General features: G+C 41.9%; 2 protein-coding genes across 19 annotated transcripts in view; one reads left to right on the top strand and one right to left on the bottom strand.

The window, feature by feature from the left end:
• The window catches only part of Pigl (phosphatidylinositol glycan anchor biosynthesis class L), an 89,687-nt gene extending 69,053 nt beyond the window's left edge, over window positions 1-20,634 (bottom strand). For all 3 annotated transcript variants that reach the window (XM_008823557.3, XM_008823486.3, XM_008823635.3), the window contains exons 1-2: window positions 19,349-20,634; window positions 923-1,022 (exon numbers count right to left, since the gene is read on the bottom strand). In XM_008823557.3, coding sequence (XP_008821779.1) covers window positions 923-1,022; window positions 19,349-19,583 — 335 coding nt within the window. In that variant the 5' untranslated portion in view covers window positions 19,584-20,634. The remainder of the gene's footprint in view (window positions 1-922; window positions 1,023-19,348) is intronic.
• A 69-nt stretch (window positions 20,635-20,703) lies between these two features.
• Window positions 20,704-24,276, top strand: part of Ncor1 (nuclear receptor corepressor 1) — a 179,658-nt gene continuing 176,085 nt past the window's right edge. For 11 of the 16 annotated variants that reach the window (XM_008824153.3, XM_029557263.1, XM_029557324.1 and 8 more), the window contains exon 1: window positions 20,704-20,884. The gene's annotated coding sequence lies outside the window, so the exon portion shown is untranslated. The remainder of the gene's footprint in view (window positions 20,885-24,276) is intronic. The other 5 variants (XM_017795502.1, XM_017795661.1, XM_008824959.2 and 2 more) reach the window with 1 other exon arrangement.

Genomic DNA, 24,276 nt, shown 5'->3' on the forward strand with positions numbered 1-24,276 from the left:
TGTTATTGAATATGTCAATGCTGTTGTAATGAAATGCTTCTTCTAATTATATGGTTATTAAATAAATAATTTAAAAAAAGAATATTAAAGAAGAAAAAAGTAATTAGGTTTGCACAATTGACGAGCAAGATGGTCAGTGTAGGAGAAAAATGATTCAACTGCAAAACTCAAGGGTGTTAAATAAAACCCTGAAATATTAACTTTGGATTGTAATCATAAGCATAAATTCCTGACTCTTCTATCCTTTTGAAAGACAGATGTCTTAGTTCAGTCCATTATCAAGGTCAAGTGGCAATGAGAAAAAATAACACTATAGCACTGAAGGCTGGATGCTAGTATATAGTTATGGACTCTTAAGTTTTACCTGCAAAGACAAACCAAGGCTTGGAGAAATTCCAGGCTTGGGAAAGGGGGGTACAGAAGAAGGTCCTAGAGGCTGGAGGTGTACCTGTGTTGGTACAGTGCTTGCCTAGCATATGCAAAGTCCTGGGTTTGACCCAAATCAAGTACATACCTGTAATGCTAGCATTTGAGAGGTGGAGGCAGGAAGATCAGTTCAAGGTCATCCTTAGCTACATATTGAGGTCCAGGTCAGCCTGGGATATATGAGATCTTGTCTCAAACAACAAACAAACAAATATAAAAGTAGACTTTTGAAGCAGGGAGTGGTGGCGCACGCCTTTAATCCCAGCACTTGGGAAGCAGAGGCAAGCGGATCTCTGTGAGAGTTCAAGGCCAGCCTGGTCTACACAGTGTGTTCTAGGACAGCTGGGGCTACAGGGAGACCCTGTCTCAAAAGGCCAAAAAAAAAAATAGACTTTTGAAATAAGATCTATTTATAACTATATTAGATTTTGTCCTTTCAGTGTACCAATGTATATTTATTGACAATGAATTTCTACATTATTAAAAGACACATTACCTGTTGTCAATAATCATTACACAGGACTGTGGAATCCCCAAAACATCACAGCTTTGCAAAAGTTCTTTCTTACGAATCTCTCCTTGATTGTAGTAATTTCCTGAGGATAACAAATATAATGGTAAATTTCTTTTAACAGTAGAGACCTATTTATTCACTAGAGGATTTAGGCTATCTAAAAAATGTGTGATTAAAGAATATACATTTAATGTTAAGGCATTCCTTTTAGGAGACTATTAGCAGTATACCTTTTAGTATCACCATTTATAATGCCTATGTTTGTATGTAAGTATGTATGTATGTATGTATGTATCGTCTATCATCTATCATCTATCATCCATCATCTATCTATCTATCTATCTATCTATCTATCTATCTATCTATCTATCATCTATCTATCTATCATCTATCTATCTATGCAATGCATAGCATGAGTGAGACACTGGGTTTGATCTCCAGCCTCATCTTTACAGACATATAAGTATTCCCTATATATCTAACACTTATTTAAAGGATAAGTGTTACTATTGAGTATTATAAAAACATGTATAAACAGGGCACCATTTGGGAAAACATCCTCTTTTAAGAGTTTAGCAACCTTAAGCACTAGAACAAGTTTATATAAATTCTTATTTTCCTAACATATATACCATAGCCCCTAAGAACAGTTCTCTTCTGTAGCCTTACAAATAATAATTTTGGTATTATTTAAATTGCACACTCATTTTGAGCAGCTGCCTAACTAATGTACTCCCTAAGTAAAATTTCCAGAAAGTAATTGCATGTGTGGTTTGTGTACATTACTTAACTTCCCTGAGCCACAGTGTCTTTACTATGGGTGGATAAAGACTAATTCACAGGCTTGCTGGAGGCTTCCGTATTAAAGCACTCAATTAAGTTGTATGTTCTCTTTCCCTTTACTAAGTCTTTGTGGGTTCTTGCTGTGTAGTCCAGGGTGGCATTGAACCCATGTCCTCTTGTTTCAGGTAACCTCTTTATGTTCCCCCACCTCTTTGTTTTCTTCTTAAATTACAATTCATCTTCATCTTTATCATTCAGATCAAATGGCAAATGCCTTCTCCATTTTCTCTGGTATATAATCATTGGTTCTCTCCTTCTACTGTAGGTTCTTGGGATTGAACTTATGTCATTAGACTTTCATGGCAAAGTTTCCTACCTACTGAGCCATCTCAATGCCCCCATCTTGTCTTTTTTTTTTTTAAGATTTATTTTAGCTGGGCGTGGTGGTGCATGCCTTTAATCCCAGCACTTGGGAGGCAGAGGCAGGCAGATCTCTGTGGGTTTGAGGCCAGCCTAGTTCACATAGTTCCAAGACTGCTGAGGCTACAGGGAAACCCTGTCTCAAAAAGACCAAAAAAAAAGATTCATTTATTTTTATTTATGTGTATGTGTGTGTCCAGGCGCCCATGGAGGCCAGAAGAGGGTGTCGGATGCCCTGGAATTGGTATTACAGGTGATTGTGAGCTACCATCTGGGTGCTGGGAACTGAACCCAGGTCCTCTATAAGAACAGCCAGTGTTCTTAACTGCTAAGTCATCTCTGCAGGCCCCTGATTTTATCTTTTAAAAATGTTTTTGTTAATGTTTCATAATGTACACATTAGTTCAGTGATCTATTTGCTCAAAAATTATAAGTATACACAGCAGTATATACTCAAAAAATTTCACTAATAGGAGAAAGTAACCAAAAATGTTTGGAGATTATACTCGGAACCAGAAAAAAAAAGGTGGTGGTGGTAATTCACATAGGTTTCTAGTATTCTACTCCTAAGTATGATCTTTTCTCCATGACTATTAATTTCTCTTTGAAATCGACCTTAAAAGTTATAGTCTCGGTCCATTTTCTATCAACTTCAATATCCCACACAATGTAAGAATTTATGAAGGAGTAAAGAAAGAGAAGCTGTGCTTATTGCTGCAGGTAACTCAGAGAAATTACCACATAAGAGTTTCTTCAACTTTGGCCAGGGACAGCTTTGAACTGGGTGAACTCAGATAGTGTTACATTGTATCCAACAGGAGACTGACCCTAGAAGACTGTTGACAAGCTTTAATTTTTTTTTTTGTCTTTTTGAGACAAGGTCTTCTTGTAGCCTCAGCTGGCCTGGAGCTCCCTATGTAAACCTGGCTGGCTTTGAACCACAGAGATCTACCTGCCTCTGCCTTCCAAGGGCTGGGATTAAAGGAATGTGCCACCACGCCCAGCTTATTTTATCTCGCCTTTCTTTTTTATGTCAGTTTCTTTTGTAGAAATCAAAGGGAGCGGTTGGAAAGATGGCTCAGTAAGTAAAGTGCAAACACAAGAACAGACACAAAAGCTAGGTTTGGTAGTATACATATACCCATATTTTTCCAAGATTACTTTTTAAAAGATTTTAAATTAGGTATATGTATAGGTGTATGTGTTCGTGTGTGAGTATGTGTATAGGAGTGCACGTGCTCATGGAGGCCAGAGCCATCAGATCTCCTGGAGCTGGAGTTATAGTTGGCTCTGAGCTGGTGAACATGGGTGATGGGAGCTGAACTCAGATCCTCTGCAAGAGCAGTTTGTGCTCTTAACTGCTAAACTATCCTTCCAGCCCCAAATCTCTTGCTTCTTTGGTGAGAAAAAGTTCATTGTACATTAGTCTGTAATTATGATTGTGGGACACTGCTTAGAATTGAGGCCACTGTTTTATGGTGTAAGTTTTATTGCTTTGTGTTTGGATTAAGGAATTTATGACAGCCTAAGGAACTGAAGTCAGAGACCATTTGACCTATTTTCACGTTTAGTGATCATGGACAGAAACCATGTGTGAGCTCCTTCAGCAGCTTTTAACATACTGAAAAGCTATGTCCAGAGGATGGTACACCTTGGGAAGCAAAGATGAACTTCTGAGGTTGAGGTAAAAGCCTTAGAATGCCTCTTCTGTTGTTCATACCTTTTTTTTTTTTTTTTTTTTTGTCTTTTTGAGTCCCCAGCTGGACTGGAACTCACTACATGGACAAGACTGGCCTTGAACTCACAGAGTTCTGCCTGTCTCTGCCTCCCAATTGCTGGGACTACAGGTGTGCACCACCACACCCAGCTCAAAAATTTTATTTTTATTATAAGTGGGGTGTGTGTGTGCATGGAGGCTACAGGACAACTTTTCAGGAGTTGATTCTCTCCTTCCAGCGTGGGCTCAAGTCTTCAGGCTTCCATGGCAAAGGCTCTTTTATCTTCTGAGCCATCTCACTGGTTCTATACTGGTATTTTATTTTTTTCAATTTTTATTTATTTGTTTATTTTTCTTTCTTTTATGTGTTATCTGTGTTTGCCTGCATGTATGTAAGTGCACCATGTGTGTGCAATTTCTGTGGAGGTCAGAAGAGGGTATTGGATCTCTTAGAACTGGAGTTGCAGATGGCTGTTAACTACCACGTGGGTGGCTGGGAACTAAACCCTGGGTCTTCTGCAAGAGCAGCCAGTGCTCTTAACTGCTGAGCCATCTTTCCAGGCCCCTTTTTGTTCTTTTGAGACAGGGTCTCCCTGTAGCCCCAGCTGGCCTGGAACTCATTACAAAGATCAGGCTAACCTTGAACTCATGGGGATCTATCTGCCTCTGCCTCCAAAATGCTGGGATTAAAGGTGTGTGCTTTCACATTTCGCCTCCATGATGGTTAAAATGAGATGTGGACTGGGAGTCAAGGCATCATGTGTCATGGTCCAGACATCACTTGGTCACCTACATGGATTTGGACAAAGTCCTTAAATTACTGAATTTCAGGAATGCCAGCTAGGGTTTTCCTCAGATATGGCCAAGTAATTTTAAAATATATTTGGAAGAAAAAAAGGTCCAAGTTTCAACCATTAGAAAATGAGAGAATGATATTCTGTGTCCAGGTATATCCAGAATAACAGAAACCATATTGAATATATGAAACAGTAGGAATTTAATAGACATTTTCATGTGTAACTACCAGAGGACAAACAGGAAACAGTAAAGTGACCTACAGATCAGATAAAGCAAAAAATGACTACAAATTCTCAGCCTTCCAGCACTCAGAGGCTGAGGCAGAAGGAATGCCAGCAAGTATGGGGCCAGCCTGGACTACATAGTGAGTACCACACCAGTCTGGGCTGACAATAAAATAACAAATGTCCAAAAGCACATGAAAAGGCACATTACCAATGGTTACTAGGAAATGCAAACTAAAACCGTAATGCGCTATCACTTAATACCCACCAGGATGGGTGTCATTCTAAAATGCAAAGTTACAAGCACTGATGAAGATACAGAGAAGCTAGAACTGTAGCACATTACTGGAAGGAACATAAAATGATACAACTGCTATAGGAAATAGTTTTGTCAGTTATTCAAAAATTTAAACACAGAATTACAATCTAATTCAATGATTATATTCACAAGAACATACCCAAAAGAATTATAAACTGTTATTCCAACAGCACATCAGTGTTTATAGAAGCATTATTCACAATAGCTAAAAAGTAGAAAAATCCAAGTGTGCATCAATAGATGAATGACTAAACAAAATGTGGTACACACAGACAAAAAAACATTATTCAGTCATAAGAAGAAAAAAAGTAGGGCTTGGATATTGCTCAGTAGTAGAATACTTGTCTAGCACATGTACGGCCCTGCCTTCAATCCCTAGTACTAAAACTCCTGCCACCCCCAAAAAGGAATAAAGAAGCTGGGCATGGTGGCATAGGCTCATAATCCCAGTACTTAGGAAGCTGAGGTAGGAGGACTGTGGGTCTGAGGCCATCCTGGGCCACATACTGAGTTTGAAGCCAGTCTAGGCTACATAGTGAGATTCTGATACAAAGTTCTAAAACATGCTACAATATTGATGATCTTTAAAAACATTATGGTAATCAATGTCATACATAAAATAATAATGATTGCATGACTGATTCCATTTATATAAGGCACTTAAGTAGTCAAACGCACAGAAACATAGAGTTGTAGTTGCAGAGGCTAGAGGAAGAAAGGAGTGGGGAGCTATTGCTTAATGGGTTACAGAGTTTCTCTGGGATGATGAAATAGAGGCGATGGTTATGCAATCTTGTGAATGTATTTACTACTACTGCACTGAATATTTGAGAATGTTCAAAAAGGTAAATTTGTCATGTAAATTTACCACAATTTAAAGGAACATTTTAAATAGAAACTGGAGTTTTACTCAATAAAAATCTTCCAGGGGGCTGGTGAGATGGCTCAACAGGCAAAGGCATTTGCTGTGAAGCCTGATGACCTGAGTTTATAATCACCAGGACCCACAGGAAGGAGAACACCAAGTCCTGCAAGTTGTCCTTCGATCTCCATATGGTAATGCAGGCCCATACACATATACACACACTAAATAAATAAATGTAATAAAAATGTAAAAAAAAATCTTCCAATTATGAGTTATCATAAAACATAAATTGTCTTTAAATTTGATTTTTTTTTTTTTTGGTCTTTTTGAGACAGGGTCTCTCTGTAGCCCCAGCTGTCCTGGAACTCACTATGTAGACCAGGCTGGCCTTGAACTCACAAAGATCCACCTGCCTCTGCCTCCCAAGTGCTGGGATTAAAGGCGTGCGCCACCACGCCCGGCCTAAATTTGATATATTTTAAAATTATTTTTATTTTATGTGTGTAAGCGTATTGCTTGCATATATGTAAGTGCAATGTCCATGGAGTCAGAAGAGGGTGTTAGATTCCCCTGGAACTGGAGTTATGGAGTTAGCTGCCATGTGGGTGCTAGGAATCGAACCCAGGTCCTCTGGAAGAGCAGCTGGTGTTCTTAACTGCTGAGTCATCTCTCCAGCCCCTTGATAAAACTTTCTAAAGTTAAAAAAATTATATGAACATGTGAGTGCAGTGCCCACAGATGTCAGGAGAGGGTAACAGATTCCCTGAAGCTGGAATTACAGGTTGTGAGCCACCTGATATGGGTGCTGTGTTGGGAGCCATGCTTGACATAAGCATTGGAATTTAGGAGAGTGTCACTTTAAGAGCTTCTGAGCTCTCTGCTTCAGTGGTCAGAGCTGACAGGCTGTACCTATATGATAAATTAGAGCTTCTGGAAAGATACAGCTACATGCTGTATCCATAGTAACTTTTTTGTTTCTGTTAGGAAAATTCGCCTAGGTAACCCAAACTCCAAGCCGAATAAAAAGGACCTGTGGGACCCCTCAGAGATCTTCCTCTCTCTCCTACCTGTACCTGCCTTCCCTTTAATAAATTCCTCGCATAACTTCAAACTTTTGCTTGAGTGTCCTTCTTATTGAAGACCCAAGCCTGGTGGGCTTGGGGGGCATTCAACAGTGCTGGGAAATGAATTCAGATCTGCTAGCAGAGCAGCAAGTGCTCTTAACCACTGAGTCCATCTCTCTAGCACCTAAAACAAATTAACTTAAAAAAGATCACTTATTTTGTGTTTTATGTGTGTGAGCATTTTGCTCTTATGTAAGTGCCCCATGTGTGTGCAGTACCTGTTGTGGGCAGAAGAGGATGCCAGATTCCCTTGGAACTGGAGTTATGGGCTGTTGTCAGCAACCATGGGGGAACTGAACCCTAGTCCTTTGGAAGCGCAGTAAGTGCTCTTAACTGCAGAGCCATTTCTCTTGCCTCCTGATCTGTAACTTACTGGTGGTCACTAACAAGGCCAAACATGCTGAGGGACTACATTTCTGAATATGATAGGCATATGTGTGTCAGTTGGAGTAAGGAACATTCGTGAATGAGAGAAGTATCTGCTCACTGAGGTGAAGCTACAACAAATATTTCAATACTAAACTTCAAAATTCACAACATTTTGTTGACTATTCCCATTCTATATCATATTAGTACTACTGTAATTTATTTTCTACCCTTGAATCTTTACATAGTTCACAGGTAATGTTTGAGACTGTGGAATTTCTCTTTAATCTCTGAAACAATCTCCTCTCTAATGGTTCATTTGCCCTTCTTTTATAGTTTCTTATATGTTAATCAAATCTTCTGATTTTACATTTAAAAATCAAATTCACATTCATAGGCTGGGGAGGTGATCTAGTTGGCTGAGTGCTTGGCTAGCATGCATGAAGCCTTGGCTTTGATCCTCAGTACGGTGTAAAATTTGGGTGTGCTGGCACAGGTCTATAATCCTGGCACTTGGGAGGTAAAGGCAGGAAGATCAGTAGCTAATGGTCATTCTTAGCTACAAAGTGAGTTTGAGGTCAGCTGGGCAACATGAGGCCCCTGCATTAAAAATGAAAGAAAGAAAAAGCTTCAACAAACCCAAAACAAACAAACAAAAAACCTTAAAATTACACACACATGGGGCTGGAAAGATGGCTCAGTGGTTAAGAGTACTGACTGCTCTTGCAGAGGACCTGGGTTCAATTCCCAGCACCCACATGGCGGCTACAAACCATCCTTAACTCCAGTTCCAGGGGAATCCGAAGCCCTCTTCTGACCTCTGTGGCACTGCACAACATGGGTGCACTCACATACATCATACATGCATCTATATCCACATAAACCACACATGCACACACACACACACACACACACACACCAAAACCCCAAAACCAAAACCACCTCCTCAAACTCTAATTCACTGAGGATGCATCCTTAGTAGCAAGGTACTAAACTCAATCTCCAGTATTCCATAAATAAAAACAAAACAACAAAAAATACTTCAATTAAGTAAATAACCAGCAAAACATCAATAGTTGTTTTTTAAAAAATAATTATTGCAGGGCGTGGTGGTGCACGTCTTTAATCCCAGCACTCGGGAGGCAGAGGCAGGCAGATCTCTGTGAGTTTAAGGCCAGCTTGGTCTACATAGCGAGTTCCAGGCCAGCTGGGGCTACAGGGAGACCCTGTCTCAAAAAGACCAAAAAAAAAAAAAATTATCTATCGTCATCCATCCATCCATCCATCCATCCACCCATCCATCCATCTATTTTTGCATGGGTGTGCATCACAGTATGGGTGTGGTGGTCAGAGGACAACTTGCTGGAGTCAGTTCCGCCATTTGAATCCTGTGGACTGAACTCAGGTTGGCAGGCTTGGTGGCCGGTGCCTTTACCTGCTGAGCCATCATACCAGCCCAGTACCTCTTTCTGAGATGGATCTTACTATGTTCAGCCCAGACTGGAACTGAACTCTTGGACTCAAATGATCCCCTTGCTTCAGCCTCCCAAGTAACTGAGACTATAGGCATGCATTACCATGGCCAGAAAATATCAACCTTTTTTTTTTTTTTTGAGATAGGGTCTCATGTAGTCCAGGCTGTCTTTGAACTCGTGATCCTCCTGCCTTTACTTCCCAAGTGCTGGGATTACCAGCATGCACCTGGCATCAACATTTTTATAATATATACGTGCTGTAAAAATGCATGTTCCTAAGCCGGGTATGGTGGTACAAACCTTAAATCCTAGCACTTGGGAAGCAGAGGCAGGTGAATGTGAGTTTGAGGCCAACCTGGTCTACATAGCAAGTTCCAGGCCAGTTAGGGCTACAGGGAGACCTTGTCTCAAAAAGGCAAAAAAAAAAAAAAAAAAAAAAATCATGTTCCTCATTCCCATTCTGTCTGATATACCTAAGTCTATCATATTCAGAAAGATAGCTCCTCATATGTTTGGCCTTGTTAATGACCACCCATAAGTTACAGATCAGGGGGCTGGAGAAATGGCATCAACATTTAAGAAAATATTTTATTTTTTATGTGTATGAGTGCATTGCCTGCATGTGTGTAAGCACACCTGTGTTGTACAATACCCAAGGAAATCAGAAGGTGTTGGATTCCCTGGAACTGGAGTTACAGATGGTTGGTAACCACCATGTGGGTGCTAGGAATTGAACCTGGGTCCTCTGCAAGAGCAGTCAGTGCTCTTAACTGCTGAGCCATCTTTCCAGTCCTGGCATCAATATTTTTACAAGCATTTATATACTGTGTAGCTTTAAAATAAAGGGTGTGGGGTCAGTGAGATGGCTCAGTGGATAAAGGCATCTGCCACCAAGCTGAATTCAATTTTCGAGTCTCACATGGTAGAAAGAGAAAACTGACTCCCACAAGTTGTCCTATGACCTCCACAAGCATGCTGTGGCACAGACACACACACACACACACACACACACACACACACACGCAAAATAAATAATTGTGAAAACGTTAAAATAGGGACTATATATATGGTTACCTAGCATGTACTTTCTAAGCTAATTATAAGGAAAAGGTGTAAGACATACATTAGAATGTATAAAATTCTAATAAATAACCCACTATCCAACCATCAGCACCAGTGCTTATGAAGAGGCAAATGCTTTCAGTTAGTCATTGGGTAGCTTTGTTTCTTTGGTAGGTATGATCATATGGTAACCATATCAGCTTGTTGTAGTGAAGCTATTTCTTCCCTGCCCTGACATGTCTATTTATAGGCCATCATGGATCACAGACAGGTAGCAACAGCCAGTCATGGCAACAAAATAAACAAAATTGATATTGAAAACTGGATCTATGGTAAAGGTAATGGTGCTGTTAATGTTTCCTATAGAAGGCAGGGAGGGTACTAGATCCTCATCCAAGATTCCAGCCATAATCTTCCTGATTCCTAGCTGTATGTGGTCTTGTGTCCATGTTGTCTCTCAATACCCCCCAGTTTGTAGGATGGGACCTTTTGGTGATGCATTTGCCTCTGAGTCATGCATGCTCCTGGAAGTAACCCCAATAAGCTAGACTTGAAGTAATCTGTTGGTGTCTATCTTGGGGTCAACAGATATCTGTATCCCCAGGAAAAGTCATGCAATATAGCTTAAACTCTACAGAAAAATATCTATGTATTTAGATATTAGTAAATAGCACCAGGGGGGTAACCTGAGTTGAATGTATGTGCTGTGTTCCCGTATGCATGCATGTGTGGGTAGGCGCATATGGAGGATAGAGGTTAATGTTAGGTGTCTTTCTTGATATCACTCACCACCTTATTTTATTTTATTTTATTTTTTGATACAGGGTCTCTCACTGAACTTGGTGCTCAGCATTCTGGCTAGGTTGCCTAGCCAATGAGCTTCAGGGATCTGCCTGTTTCCCGCCTTGCCCATCACCTCAATGTTAAGGATACAGATGTGAGGCACTGTTCCCAGCTTTTGTGTGGTTGCTGGTGATCTGAACTCAGGTCTTTAGGCTTTCCCAGCAAGCACTTTACTGACTGAGCCATCTCCCCAAGCCCTTTAATCATATTCTGAAGATTTTCCAACTCGTATTTTAATTAATTAATTAATTCATTTTTGTGTTTTGAGACAAGGTTTCCTTCTAGTCCCAGCTGATCTGGAATCAGGCTGGTCTCGACCTCACATAGATTCATCTGCCTCTGCCTTCCAAGTGCACCTATATTATTCCAACCTATATTTTTAAATATTACTAATTTATTCCATTCTTATTAGAATACACTCAACACTTAAGATTTTCTAAAAAGAAAATTTAAATTCATTGGGTTAGAAAGAAAGAGCAGAGATCAGAGATAGACTCTTTCTTCCTTTTTTTTTTTTTTTTTCAAAGACAAGGTCTTACGTATCCCAGGTTGGCCTTAAATCACTACACAGTTCAAGGATGACTCTCAACTCCTGAAGCTTCTGCCTCTACTTCACCAAGTGCTGGGATTTATAGGCATGTGCTATCACACCGGGCTTAGACAGTCGCTTTTGAAGATGGATTTAAGTATTTCTCAATAAAGAATATTGTGAAGTGTTATTAATGATGAAAAAGCAATTATTTAAAATAACCTGGTGAGGGGCTGGAAAGATGTCTCAGTAGTTAAGAACACTAGCTGCTCTTTCAGAGGACCTGGATTCAGTTCCCAGCACCCACAATAAGCTAACAACCATCTCTAACTCCAGTTCCAGGGGATCCAATACCCTCTTCTGGCCTCTACAGGTTTGTACACAAGGGTGCATTTACATGCATGCAAGGAAAATATTCATACATATAAAATAAAATAAATCCAAAAAGTTTTTCTTAGCACACTTGACCAAGTGAGATAAACGGTTGGCATGTTTGAGCATGTTTGAGAGTATGACTGAACTAGTAGGAAAATAAGGGCTGTATCTGAAGGCTCCAAACAAAAATAGCACGAATCCCCGAGAGTCATTATGTAACAGACCCAGGACACTCTGAGAACATCTGCACATCCTTGGTGTTCTAAAGTCGGGCTTAGAGCACAGATATAAATAAGGAGGAGACTCCATACAAGAACAAAACAAAACAAAAAAGGATCTTCAGAAGGCCTTGCACCTTCACTGGATGGAGAAAACCACCCAAAACCTCACCTTAGGCAGAGATGCTCAGGCTGCATCCCTTTCTTAGACTTGGCTTGAGTAGAAGGGAAGATAAGAAAAAAATGCCACCCCCCCAAAGATTTCTTAAATGCCTATTCACCTTTGTGTGACTATATGTTCCAAAAAAAGCTCCAACAGTATTTCAAACTTCACATGTATTTCTAGATTCTTGATGCTTCCTATCAGCAGATGGTTTCTACTTCTTGGACCTAAATGAGACTGTGACTACCTCAGCAAGGAAAATGTAGCAGAAACGATACTGCAGGATTTCTAAGGCTGGTCATAAAAGACAACATGGCTCCCCCTAGATTGTCTTTCAGGACACCTGTCCAGGAACCTGGCCATCAGGTTGTAAGGAAGCAGAGGACTGAGGTTATATCATGGACTGGAGATACTGTGTTGTGTGTATAACCATGGGAGAAAGTATTATTATTGTTTTAAGCCACTTAGATTTGAGATAATTTGTCATGTAGCAGTAGATAACTAAAACACTTGGGTTTGGACCCTGAATCTATATTACTTCTGTGGCCTGAGAAAACAATCTAAAATTTGGAGTGCTCTGAGGTAGGTTATGCCTTTACCTAAAGCAAAAGAAAATCATCAGGGGCTGAGGAGGTAAGAGGGCTTTCTGCTCAAGCACAAGGACTTGAGTTCAAATCCCCAGCACCCACATAAAAATTCATTTGGCCACTATGCCTGTAACCCAGTGCTGTTGGGGGGTAGACACAGGAGGATGCTAAGGCTTGGTGGCTGCCAGTCTAGCTCCTGGTTCAGTGAGAGACCTTGTCTCAAAAGGAATGAGGCAGAGAGTGATAGTGATAAAGCAGGATACCTGATGTCCTCCTCTGGCCTCTGCACAGCTGCACACAGGGACTATAGGGAGACCGTGTCTTAAAAAGACAAAAAAAGGGGCTGGAGAGATGGCTCAGTGGTTAAGAACACTGACTGTTCTTGCAGAAGACCTGGGTTCGAATTCCAGCACCCACATGGCAGCTAACAACTGTCCGTAACTCCAGTTCCAGGGAATCCGACAGCCCCTTCTGTCCTCTGTGGGTATTGCATGACATGGGTGCACTTACCTACATGCAGGCAATACATGCATACACATAAAATAAAAATAATAAAATATTTTTAAAAAAAGACAAAAAAGTAAATCATCAAACCACAAATATGATCCTAAGAAATATATGTTCATACATATAAAAATATAAATCACAAATCCACATGGAAAAACCCAGAATGAGTTGTAGGAACAAAGAACAGAATCAGATATACAACTACTGAAATTGGAATCATTATGTCTACTTAAGTAAAGAAATATATGAAGGTCTCGAGTATGAGAAAGTATCAGAGATTATAACATTTGCGACAGGCAACTCTAGGCATGAGAAACAGACCAAAGGACAAAATCACATAATCACCACTTCCATATATATGCAAGACCTTAAATATAAACTATTAACAGCCAGACATGGTGGCACATGCCTGGAGTCACAGCTACTCAGGGGAGCAAAGCAGGACAATCACTAGTTTGAAAGAAGCCTGGATAACAGCAATACTCTAAAAAAAATAAAAGGGTTGGGGTGTAGGTCAGTGGTGGAGCACATGCTTAGCAAGCTCGATACTCTGGGTTCAATCCCAGCACCAAAACTACAACCAAACAAGGCTATTAACACATATGAAAGGCAAATATAAAACTGATAGAAAGACTATATTGTAACTATGTCCTCTCCTTATATCAAGTCAGTGACAGTTCAATGAAAGCACCAAGGTTTTTCCTTGACTATGACCAAGCTAATTCTAAAATATATTTAAAGAAAAAAAAAAGTTCAAAACAAGCGAGTGTACCCAGAAGAACAATCAGAGGCTTGATCATATTTGATAATGGTGCTATAAAAGCTACAGTGATTGACCTGGTGAGATGGCTCAGGAGAAAAACCACCCCAATATACACCCCAATACACTGATATATTTATCAGTGTAGAATCTCATATATGAGCTCATGGTACAAATGAGATGGGAAATGTTGGCTACATTGGTTTTCCTGATTTCAGTCTTTCCTTCTAAACCATTTTCCACACTGCCACCAGAACTTTTCCACCAATACTACTCAATGACATCCTGGTGTCTACGTGTGCATAGTAATAGATATTTCAGCTGGGCGAGGTGGTGCATGCTTTTAATCCTAGCACTTGGGAGGCAGAGGCAGGCAGATTATTGTGAGTTTGAGGCCAGCCTGGTCTACACAATGAGTTCCAGGCGATCTGGGGCTACAGGGCCCTGTCTCAAAATGACTGAAAAAACAAAAAACAAAAACAATAGATATTTCAGTGATTAATTTGAGAAATGTTAGACTAAGTGAAAAATATATTTAAAAATTTTAACAACAAAGATCTTAATGTTCTCATGAAGACTGTGAATATCTAAATAAGAGAAAACATATTTGGCTGTTTCTCAAAGTTGTCAGGCCAAGGTTTGTTTGTTTTAAATATCAGCTTAAAGTCAGAGAGACAGCTCAGTGGGTCAAAAGGCACTTGCTGTCAAGCATGATAACCTGAGTTCAAGCTCATATTGTGGTAGGAAAGCACCACCTCCATCTTCTGACCGCTACCTGTGCACATGCAGAAGTATCTGCTGTGCTTTCTCTACCACATTGTTACAGGTATATATTATACCATACAGTATTAGTTACTTGTTTTTTACATTATAAAGTTGAGTGAGGGACAATGTTTAGCCATACAGTGCTTAGGAAGTTGACTTAAAATAAATACAATAAATTAAAAAAAAATAGCATCTTGGGGGGGTTAAGAGCACTGACTGCTCTTGCAGAGGACCTGGGTTAGATTCCCAGCACTTACATGGTGGCTATGAATCATCCTTAACTCCAGTTGCAGGGGAATCCAAAGCCCTCTTCTGACCTCCATGGCATTGCACGACACGGGTGTACTCACATACATGTAGGCAATACACTCATACACATAAAATAAAAATAATAAAATATTAAAAAAAATAGCAAGCTTGATGAACTAGCGTTTCTTGAATGTACAGTCAACTTAGATATTTTGTCAGCTGACATGGTACACAAATGAGAGGCAGACTGGGAATAACTAGAGCAGTGAGGAGCCACAGGACCTTAGTTCGTTTATGTTGTAGCTGGCTAATTTGTTAAACTCTGTGATTCAGATGCCTATTTATACAATGGAAAAAACAGTATCTTCTCATAAGCTTGCTGAGGACAATTAATTAAGGCTCCAGTTAAAAAAACTTTTTTTCTTGCTTCTCTTTTCAACTGAGGATCTAGTTAGGATGAACTACTTGTACAAGTGCAAGACTTACTGATGCATTCAGTGTGGCTTAGAATGATGTGGCACTCTCCCTACATATTGACTCCTATTTTTAAAGTCCAGATCAAAGGAAAACCTATTTGGAGTCTTCTTCAATCTAACCTTTTGAAGAGATTACTGCATTTCTCCACCTTGTACCACAGTGCTCTCTCCATCCCATGGCTACAGTTATACATTATACCACACATTAACTTGCTTTTTATATTATAACCTTGAGTAAGAGACAATGTTTTATCCATACACTGTTTAGCAACTTAAGAATTTAAAAAACAGGGTGTGGAGGCACATGCCTTTAATCTCAGCACTCAGGAGGCAATGGCAGGTGGAGCTCTGTGAGTTCGAGGCCAGCCTGGTCTCCATAGTCTCCACAGTGAATCCAGGACAGCTGGGGCTACAGGGAAACCCTGTCTCAAACAGACCAAAAAAAAAAAGAAAAAAAAAAAAAAGGCAAGTTGGATTCAGAGAAAATAATAAAAGTAGTTACTGCTAAGTGAATGCCTATATTTTTATTAGAATTTTATTTATTTATTTTTAAAAACAGGGTCCTATTATGTAGTGCTGGCTGGCCTGGAACCCACTATATAGACCAGATTGGACTCGAACACACAGAGATCTGCCTGCCTCTGCTTCCTGAGTATAGAGAAACTTTTGGGAGGCTGGGTGTTTTAGAGTGTTTCCCTAGCACATTTGAGATTTTGGGCTCAAACCCCAAAACTGGAAAAGAAAGGGGGAAAATTTGGTTTCTTATCCCAAATTTTTACAACCCATTAAAAGCAACTGAGAAAATATTAAATATTAATATTAAAGAACACATTACATCCATACAATCTTGGAAACAAATACAGGCTTTAATTGTAGCCCTTGGAGCAAACTTGTATATAATCCAATTCCAATAATTATAGTATAAAATATAGAAATAAAAACAAAGAAAAAAGAGTATTATTTACATCTATTTGCAAATAATATCCTTAATAGAACATGAGAGAAAAGTGCTTAAATCCAAATTTTCAACAAATATTAAAAATGGCTTATTCCTTTTTTCAGTACTAGGATTGAACCTAGGGACTCAAGCATCCTACATAAGCTCCCACAGCTGAGCTATAACCCTAGAAATTGGCTTACTCTTACTGGCAACAAAATGTTACTTTTGAGCTATAGGAAGACCCAGTCTGAAAAACCAAAACTACACAAAAAACCATCAAAACTCCCCCAAAACAAATGAAGATTTTTTTTTTAGAAAACAAGAAATAAATAAAAGAATATTAGTGAATACTATAAGGTGATATGATCTATTATCAGTCACAAGATAAATTGGTATATGGTTTTTGATTATGATTTAAATTCACAGCCTTAAAAAAGTCATTAATTTTCCTTCTTTATATGTGCATACATATGATGTGCATGAATATATGTGTGTTTGTTTGGAGATCAGAGGACATCCTCGGGTGTTAGTCCCTTCCATCCACCTTTTATGAGACAGGGTCTCTTGGTTGTTGGCTAGCTGGCTTGCAAGTTTCCTAGGGTTCTCCTGCTTCTGTCTCCTATCTACTGTGGAAGCACGGGGATTGTAGATGTATGCTACTGTGCCCCGTGTTTCATGGGTGCTGGGGATTCAAATCCAGGTCCTCATGCTTGCATGGCAAGCCCTTTACCCACTCCCCAGTCCTCTGAAAAAAATTTTAAAAAATTTATTGTACGTATGTGGGGGTGGGGTGGGGGGTAATGCTGGCATGCCATGGAATCTATGTGGCAGTCAGAGGACAACTTGTGGGAGTCAGTTTTCTCCTTCTACCATGTGGGCTCTAGGGATCAATCTCAGGTTGACAGGTTTGGGGCAGGTGCTCTTACCTGCTGAGCCATCTTGCTGGCTTTCCTTACTTTTTGAAACAAGGTCTCACTATGTAGCTGAAGCTGGCCTTGAACTTCCTGTGTATCCAGCTTGGCTTCAAACTCACCATCCTCCTGTGTGCCCCCATACCTGGTTCAAGCACAGCCAACTTAGGGCTTAGTGGATAGAGTTCTTACCTAGCACGTACCTCATAACACTGGGTGTGGTGGCATACCCTGCAATCCTAGTAGGAAGATGAGATGTTCAAAGCCATCTTTGTAACTTTTTATTTATTTTTTGAGACAGGGTCTAATGTAGCCTAGGTGGGCCTTTAGCCAGCAGAGGCCTAGCATGAACTAGAATCAAGATCATCTTTGGCTACATGAGGTTGGGGCCAGCCTGGGTTACATGAGACCCTGTCTCAAAAATAAAAAGAGGGTATTCCTTTCTTGGAGCCCCTCCCACTCTCAGCAGTTCTTTCTTACATTTCTTAAATTTACATTCACTCTGTTAAAAAAAAAAGAGAGAGAGAGAGAAAAAAAGGAGACTAGGGGCTGGAGAGATGGCTCAGTAGTTAAGAGCACTCTACTCTTCTGTTCCCAGTATCCACATGATGGCTAAGGAGATCAGACACCCTCTTCCAGTCTCCCTGGGCATTGCATGCACATGGTGCCCTTACATACATGTAGGAAAAACATTCATACACGTAAAATAAAAATAAATAAAAAAGAACCCCCAAATTCAACAATTTTATACGTCCTGGCAAAACAGATATAGAATAAGGTCTAGCATAAGTGTTTAATAAATATATGTTAAACAAATGAAAAGTAGTGGTAAGTGAAAAGGATGTATAAAATGTGATCTGTGAAAAATCTGTATAAAAAAATAAAAATGACAGACAACCAAATGGGAAAAGAGGTCACTGGCAATTTGAAAAATCAGCTTTATTGAGGTTTAATTTGACATACCATAACATTGTATGTATACAGTTCAATTCATTTATAGTTATACAGTTATTATCATAATTAAGCATCATGGTCAAACTTTGTTTTCTTGATTTTTTTTCTGTTTGAACAGTTCTTTTTTTTTTTTTTTTTTTTTTGAGACAGGGTCTCCCTGTAGCCCCAGCTGTCTTGGAACTCACTATGTAGACCAGGCTGGCCTCGAACTCACAAAGGTCTGCCTGCCTCTGCCTTCCGAGTGCTGGGATTAAAGGCGTGCACCACCGCCACCACGCCCGGCTTTGAACAGCTCTTTTACTTAAAGTTGGATGGGGATGAAGCCTCAAACTATTTACAGAATTTCTACCTATCTATCTATTAACTCCTCCGGTCTGACATGTGCATCTCTGTAGCAAAAAAAATAATTTCAAAGCAGCAAGAAGGTCCTTTGCTACTAGCAGAAGTGCAACTTAATGGACTGAGCAGACACCATACAGCCCAAGTTCTGTCTGGTGCACGATACGGTAAGATCATTATTTTCTATTCTTTTCCAAATAACTAGTTGTACTGAATAACGAGTACAGGTTCTGGCTTGACGCCTGTAATGCCAGTACTGGGAAAGCTAGGCAGGAGGAAACTTGGCCAGCCGAGGCCGCAATGAGACCCTGATTCAAAAAAACATAACAAAACACCCAGTTCAGTGACAATTTCCAAAGAAAATACAGGAACTGAATGGAACCAGTGTCAGCAACCACTTTTCTGTTCCTCAATCCTGCTTGGGAAGCGGTAAGGCTCGCAACAGATGTTCCCCAACCCACCTGGGAAGCCGGCTGCCTCTCTTTGTCCCCGCCTGTGAGGAGTGCGGAGGAAGGGTCTTCGGTGTGTTCACTAAGCTACCCTAACAGAAAACCCTTCGGGAAGAGGTCTCCTGAGATCCGTCAGTTCCTAAATCCTTTCCCAAACCCAGCTCCCAGCGACCTTCCTACGGCCTCCTACCTGAGGAGAAGCAGAGCAAGGACACCCGCTGCTTCAGACGGGCCAAGCCTAGCAACGTGGGAGCAAAGAACATGGCTTCGTCGTCGGGGTGCGCAATCACCAGCAGGGCTCGGCTTCCGGCTCCCAGCAGGCCGGCCTGCTCCCGAGATATCCTTCGTTCTGCGGAGTCCCAAACCCGGAGGAAGCACCATGTCAGGAGAGCCACAGCCACACACAGGAGACCCGCTACTTCCATGCTGGGTAAGTGGCACCGCGCCTGCGCAGTAAGGAAGGCTACCGCTGGTTCAGGCTCCTGCGTGGAAACTGCACCCGCTGAAATTGCGTTCCGCGGTTAAGTGCGCTGTGGTTTGAGATTTGCGTCTCACACGGGGCCTGCGAACGTGCTGTGCTGTGCTGTTCGAAGCCTCCGCGAAGTGTACCGGCTACAGTGTAGGGCTAAACCAGTCCTCTGTGGTCTAACAGCTTCCTTACATGTGTCTAAAAGGAAACATTTTGAAAGTTCTTTTGAGATAGGGTGCTTCTATGGACCCCCTGGCTGCCTTGGGGTTCACCACAGAGACAAGGCTGGCCTCCAGCTTGCAGTCATCATCATTCCTCTGCTTCCTGAGTGCTGGGGTTACAGGCATGTGTCACCACACCCGGCCAAAGGGAAGCACTTAAACAACTTTTTGTAGTTAAGAGTTCCCTCCTCGCTTCAACTCGTCTCCAAACCATTTCTTAAAACTCAGTACTTTCGTATAAATAGCCCGTTATCCGGATCAAATATTTCCAAAACACTTAAACTGCACTTCAATTTTCCTCAGTTTGGGGCTGAAAAGGATGGTGGCTTTGCAGTTATGAGGCTGAGAGTGTGGTCCCGAGGGCTTTAACCTCTCAGGAATTGCAGAGTGAGGAACCACACTGTGGAGAAATCAGCCTAGCTCGCTACTTCGGTGCCTAAGGAAGGGGTAACAGACCAGCACCCTTGGCACGTGAGCTCCGGTTTCTCCCGTCCGGTGCATGCCGGCAGCTAGGGCCGCGGAGGGGTCGCAGACCCAGCCGCTCTCCTTTCCCACGCCTGGGGGAAAGGCCCCGGGCACTCGGGAGCCATAGGCTCGCGGTGGCGCTCCAGGCCGGGTGCGCGATGGCAGCCTCGGTCGGTCCGGCCCCAGGTAGCACAGCTCCCGCCCGTAGACTTGTGAGGGGAACTGCCACCGAGGCCGGGCGCAGACCAGAAAGGAACTAGCGAGCGCGCGCGACCCAGGAAGCTCGGCCGAGGTAGGAGCAGCGCTCCGCCGGGGGAGGGAATCGTCTCCCAACCCTCCGGAAGGAGGAGGAGCCGACGTCGGAGCCGCCTTAGCGCGGCCGCCCAGCCTGAGGGGGAGGGAGAGGGGTTGAGGCAAGATGGCGACTAAGGTGGCGAAGCAGCCTGGGCGGCCGGAGTGAGCGCCCAGCTCGCCTAGCCAAGCGACGGCAGGGCGGAGGGTCGCGCGCCGGGGCTGCGCCCTGCTCCTCGGACCGTGGGACGCGTCGGCTCGCACGCTCCGCCAGCTCCGGGTGAGTAGGCCTGCAGCCTCGGCCTCCGGGCCCTGCTCGTCTCGGAGCTTCCGAGGGCTCCCCGGACACTGGCCCCGGGGGTGGCTTCTCGGCCCAGCGAGGGGCGTCGCGGGCTAAGCCGGGTTAGGACCCGTCCCAGCCTCCCGGCCTCTTTCTCTCGGCCACCTAGGGGCAAGTCGGGCGCGGCTGGGGATTCGGGATGCGCGAGTGGAGGTTTATGGAGTTCGGAGGAAGAATGGCCTTAGGCCGGCAGACGCCGGCCCGAGGTGTCTGTGCTGTGGGGAGGGGCGTACGGAGCCTGCGGGGCTAGCGCTGGGGGATGCACGGCCCGAGGTCCCCGGGTGGGGCCGGCGCAGGTACCGGCCTGGGCTCACTCCTCCGCAGAGTTGACGTCTGGCAAGTGTGGAAGGGGTTAAGGAGGGTGACAACGGTGGACGGGTGCATGAAGAGCAAACTAGTTCACCTTTCCAACTGGCCCACTTCAGGTATAATGGCGAAGGACTGGTCGTGGTGGAGAGGCAAAGATCAGCTCCCTCCGCCTCTTGCCGTTCGTTATTGGTGTTTTCTTGCGCCAAGTGGGAGACTGCACCCCTTTTCGGGGGAGGGAGGGAGACGACGAGAGAGATTTGAGAAACTATAATTGAGAAGTCAACCTTAACGGAAAGGAGACAGCATTCTTAGAATTAATTGGATCTGTAATAGTCATGTTTGAAAAGGAGCGGATGGGAGTAAGTGATATTTACGAAAAGTATTTGCCCAAGAAGTGTCAGATTGTATGCCAGTGTCTGTTCAAACAGAGTTAACATTGGACAGTAGCGTTATGGGTAATTTAATCTTTGGTATTAGTGTATGTTCAGCTGCATCAGATTTACTATCCAAATTATATCCTTATTCTATTGAAATTTACATTCCTTGTGTGCACCCTGGTGAGAGGATGATGGAGACAGAACATGGCAGTGCACAAGGGCAACAGGCTTGGGATTTTAAAATGCCTCCACATGATCATTTGTTTAGCATATACTATCAATAGCTGATGATGATTCTGAGTCACATATATTATCCACCAAAGAGTTGTTTATTTATGTATTTATTTTGTAGATGGGTTCAAACTGTAGCACTTGCTGACCTGGAACCTGCTATGTAGCTGGTGTTAGAATTATAGACACGCAGTACCACACCTGGCCTACTGAATTTAATTTTTAATAGTCTGGGGAAAGTGTTTTGTTATACCCTTTCGTAAATTTATAAGCTGAACCAATTCATATTTGCCTGGGCTCAGGATCTGACTGCTTTTAAGATCTTATTTAGATATGAGTAAAAATTATAGAAGAAATAAACCACAGGTTACTAGAGAGGAATCTTATTTTCTCATTCTGTTAAAATCCAGTGGAAGTTTATTTTACTATTTATAGTTCCCAGTTGCTTTGTCTTGACTTAAGTGCACCTGTTAATGAAAATCTGTGTGTGTGTATGTGTGTGCGTGTGCGTGTATCTCACTAGAAAGTAATTACTTGCCATACCAAAATACTTCTTTTAGAAAGGCTTGCCATATGTTGAAATACTCCCCCAGAGAAAATGTAATACCAAGAGTTCTGATTCTTCCTGCAATTAACTATGGGATTTTGGAACATGTTCGGTTTTTTGTGCTTCAGTTTCCTCATCTATAATACTAGAAAAAGTCTGCCTTTTTGGATTTTGTTGTCGTGAGCCTAGAGGGAGTTAATAGTTATGAAATGAAATTGGACTGAGGATGCAGTTCAGTTGGTAGTGTATTCAGCTAACATGCAGGAAGCCCTAGGTTTGATCCCTAGCACCACCTAAAACTGGCAGGTACATCAAGTTCAAGGTCATGTGCAGCTACATAACAGGTTTGAGGTCAGCCTGGGATGCATGAGACCCTGTCTCAAAAAAAGTTATGAAATTGCTTTAAACAATTTGAAGGATTGTGTTTCTGTGAGATAGTAATGCTTTATCTGTAGATCTCTTGTGGTACTTATACTTTTATACTTTGTCTTGTATCGTACATATTTATGTACTTGTTTATCTCTTCTTGGGAGTAGGTTAGATTCTTTTCTTTTCTTTTCTTTTCTTTTCTTTTCTTTTCTAAGTGTCATATCAATAGATATCCAGTGCCCTAAACTGTCAAGTGTTTCCAGTTTTCTTGAACACATCTCCCTACAGAAGCTCTCCCTGTTGATTCTTTGTGTCCATCTGAATGTTGGGATTAAAGGTGTGCGCCACCATGCCTGGTTTATCTTTATGTTTAAAGCACCTGGTTGGTTGGTTGGTAGGTAGGTAGGTAGGTAGGTAGGTAGGGTTTGTGTGTGTGTGTGTGTGTGTGTGTGTGTGTGTGTGTGTGCGTGCGCGCGTGTGTGTAGGATGTTGATGCTGATTTTTGGTGAATGAGTATTCATAGAAGTGTAGTTTAGAAAAATTGTATTCACATTACAACTCATCAGAATATACCTGTTATTTGCTAATATATTTATATAGCTCTGATTCTCCATGTGGCTTCTAAAAGAAAAGAATATATTGCTGGATATGGTGGCACATGCCTTTAATGTCAGTACTTGGGAGACAAAGGTGGGCAGATCTCTGAATTTGAGAGCAGCTTAGTTTACATAGAAAGTTCCAGACTAGCCAGAGCTACATAATGAGATCCTGTCTCAAGGAGGAAAAAAAAGAGAGAAAAAGAAAAGAATATATACTTTCAACTGAATGTCTTGTATTTAAAAATATAGTAAACTTGATAATAAAGAGATGGCTCAGCAGTTAAGAGCATTTGCTGCTCTTGCAGAGGACCCAGGTTCAGTTCCCAGTGCCTACATGGTGGCTCACAACTGTAACGCCAGTCCCAGGGGATTCAATTCTTTCTTCTGGCTTCAGTGCACACCAGGCAGGCATGTGGTGCACATACACAGGCAAACATTGATACACATAAAATAAAAATTTAAAAATCTTTTTTAAAAATGTCGGATGTGGTAGTGCATGCCTTTAATCCCAGCACTTGGGAGGCAGTGGTGGTAGGTGGATCTCTGTGAGTTCAAGGCAGCCTGGTCTACATAGTGAGTTCCAGGCCAGGTGGGGTTATAGGGAGACCCTGTCTCAAAAAGACCAAAAAAAACCCCCCAAAAACCAAACCTTAAAAAAATAATGTTGAGGGGCTGGAGAGATGGCTCAGCGGTTAAGAGCACTGAGTGCTCTTGCAGAGGACCCAGGTTTGATTCCCAGCACCCACATGGCAGCTATGAACTGACCTTAACTCCAGTTCCAGGGGAATCTGACGCCTTCTTCTGACTTCTGCGGCATTGCACAGCATGGGTGCACTCACATACATGCAGGCAATACGCTCATACACATAAAATAAAAATAATAAATAAAACATTTTTCTT

This window comes from Nannospalax galili, unplaced genomic scaffold (assembly GCF_000622305.1).
Source record: "Nannospalax galili isolate Female #2095 unplaced genomic scaffold, S.galili_v1.0 scaffold530, whole genome shotgun sequence".
Classification (NCBI taxonomy): Eukaryota; Metazoa; Chordata; class Mammalia; order Rodentia; family Spalacidae; genus Nannospalax; species Nannospalax galili.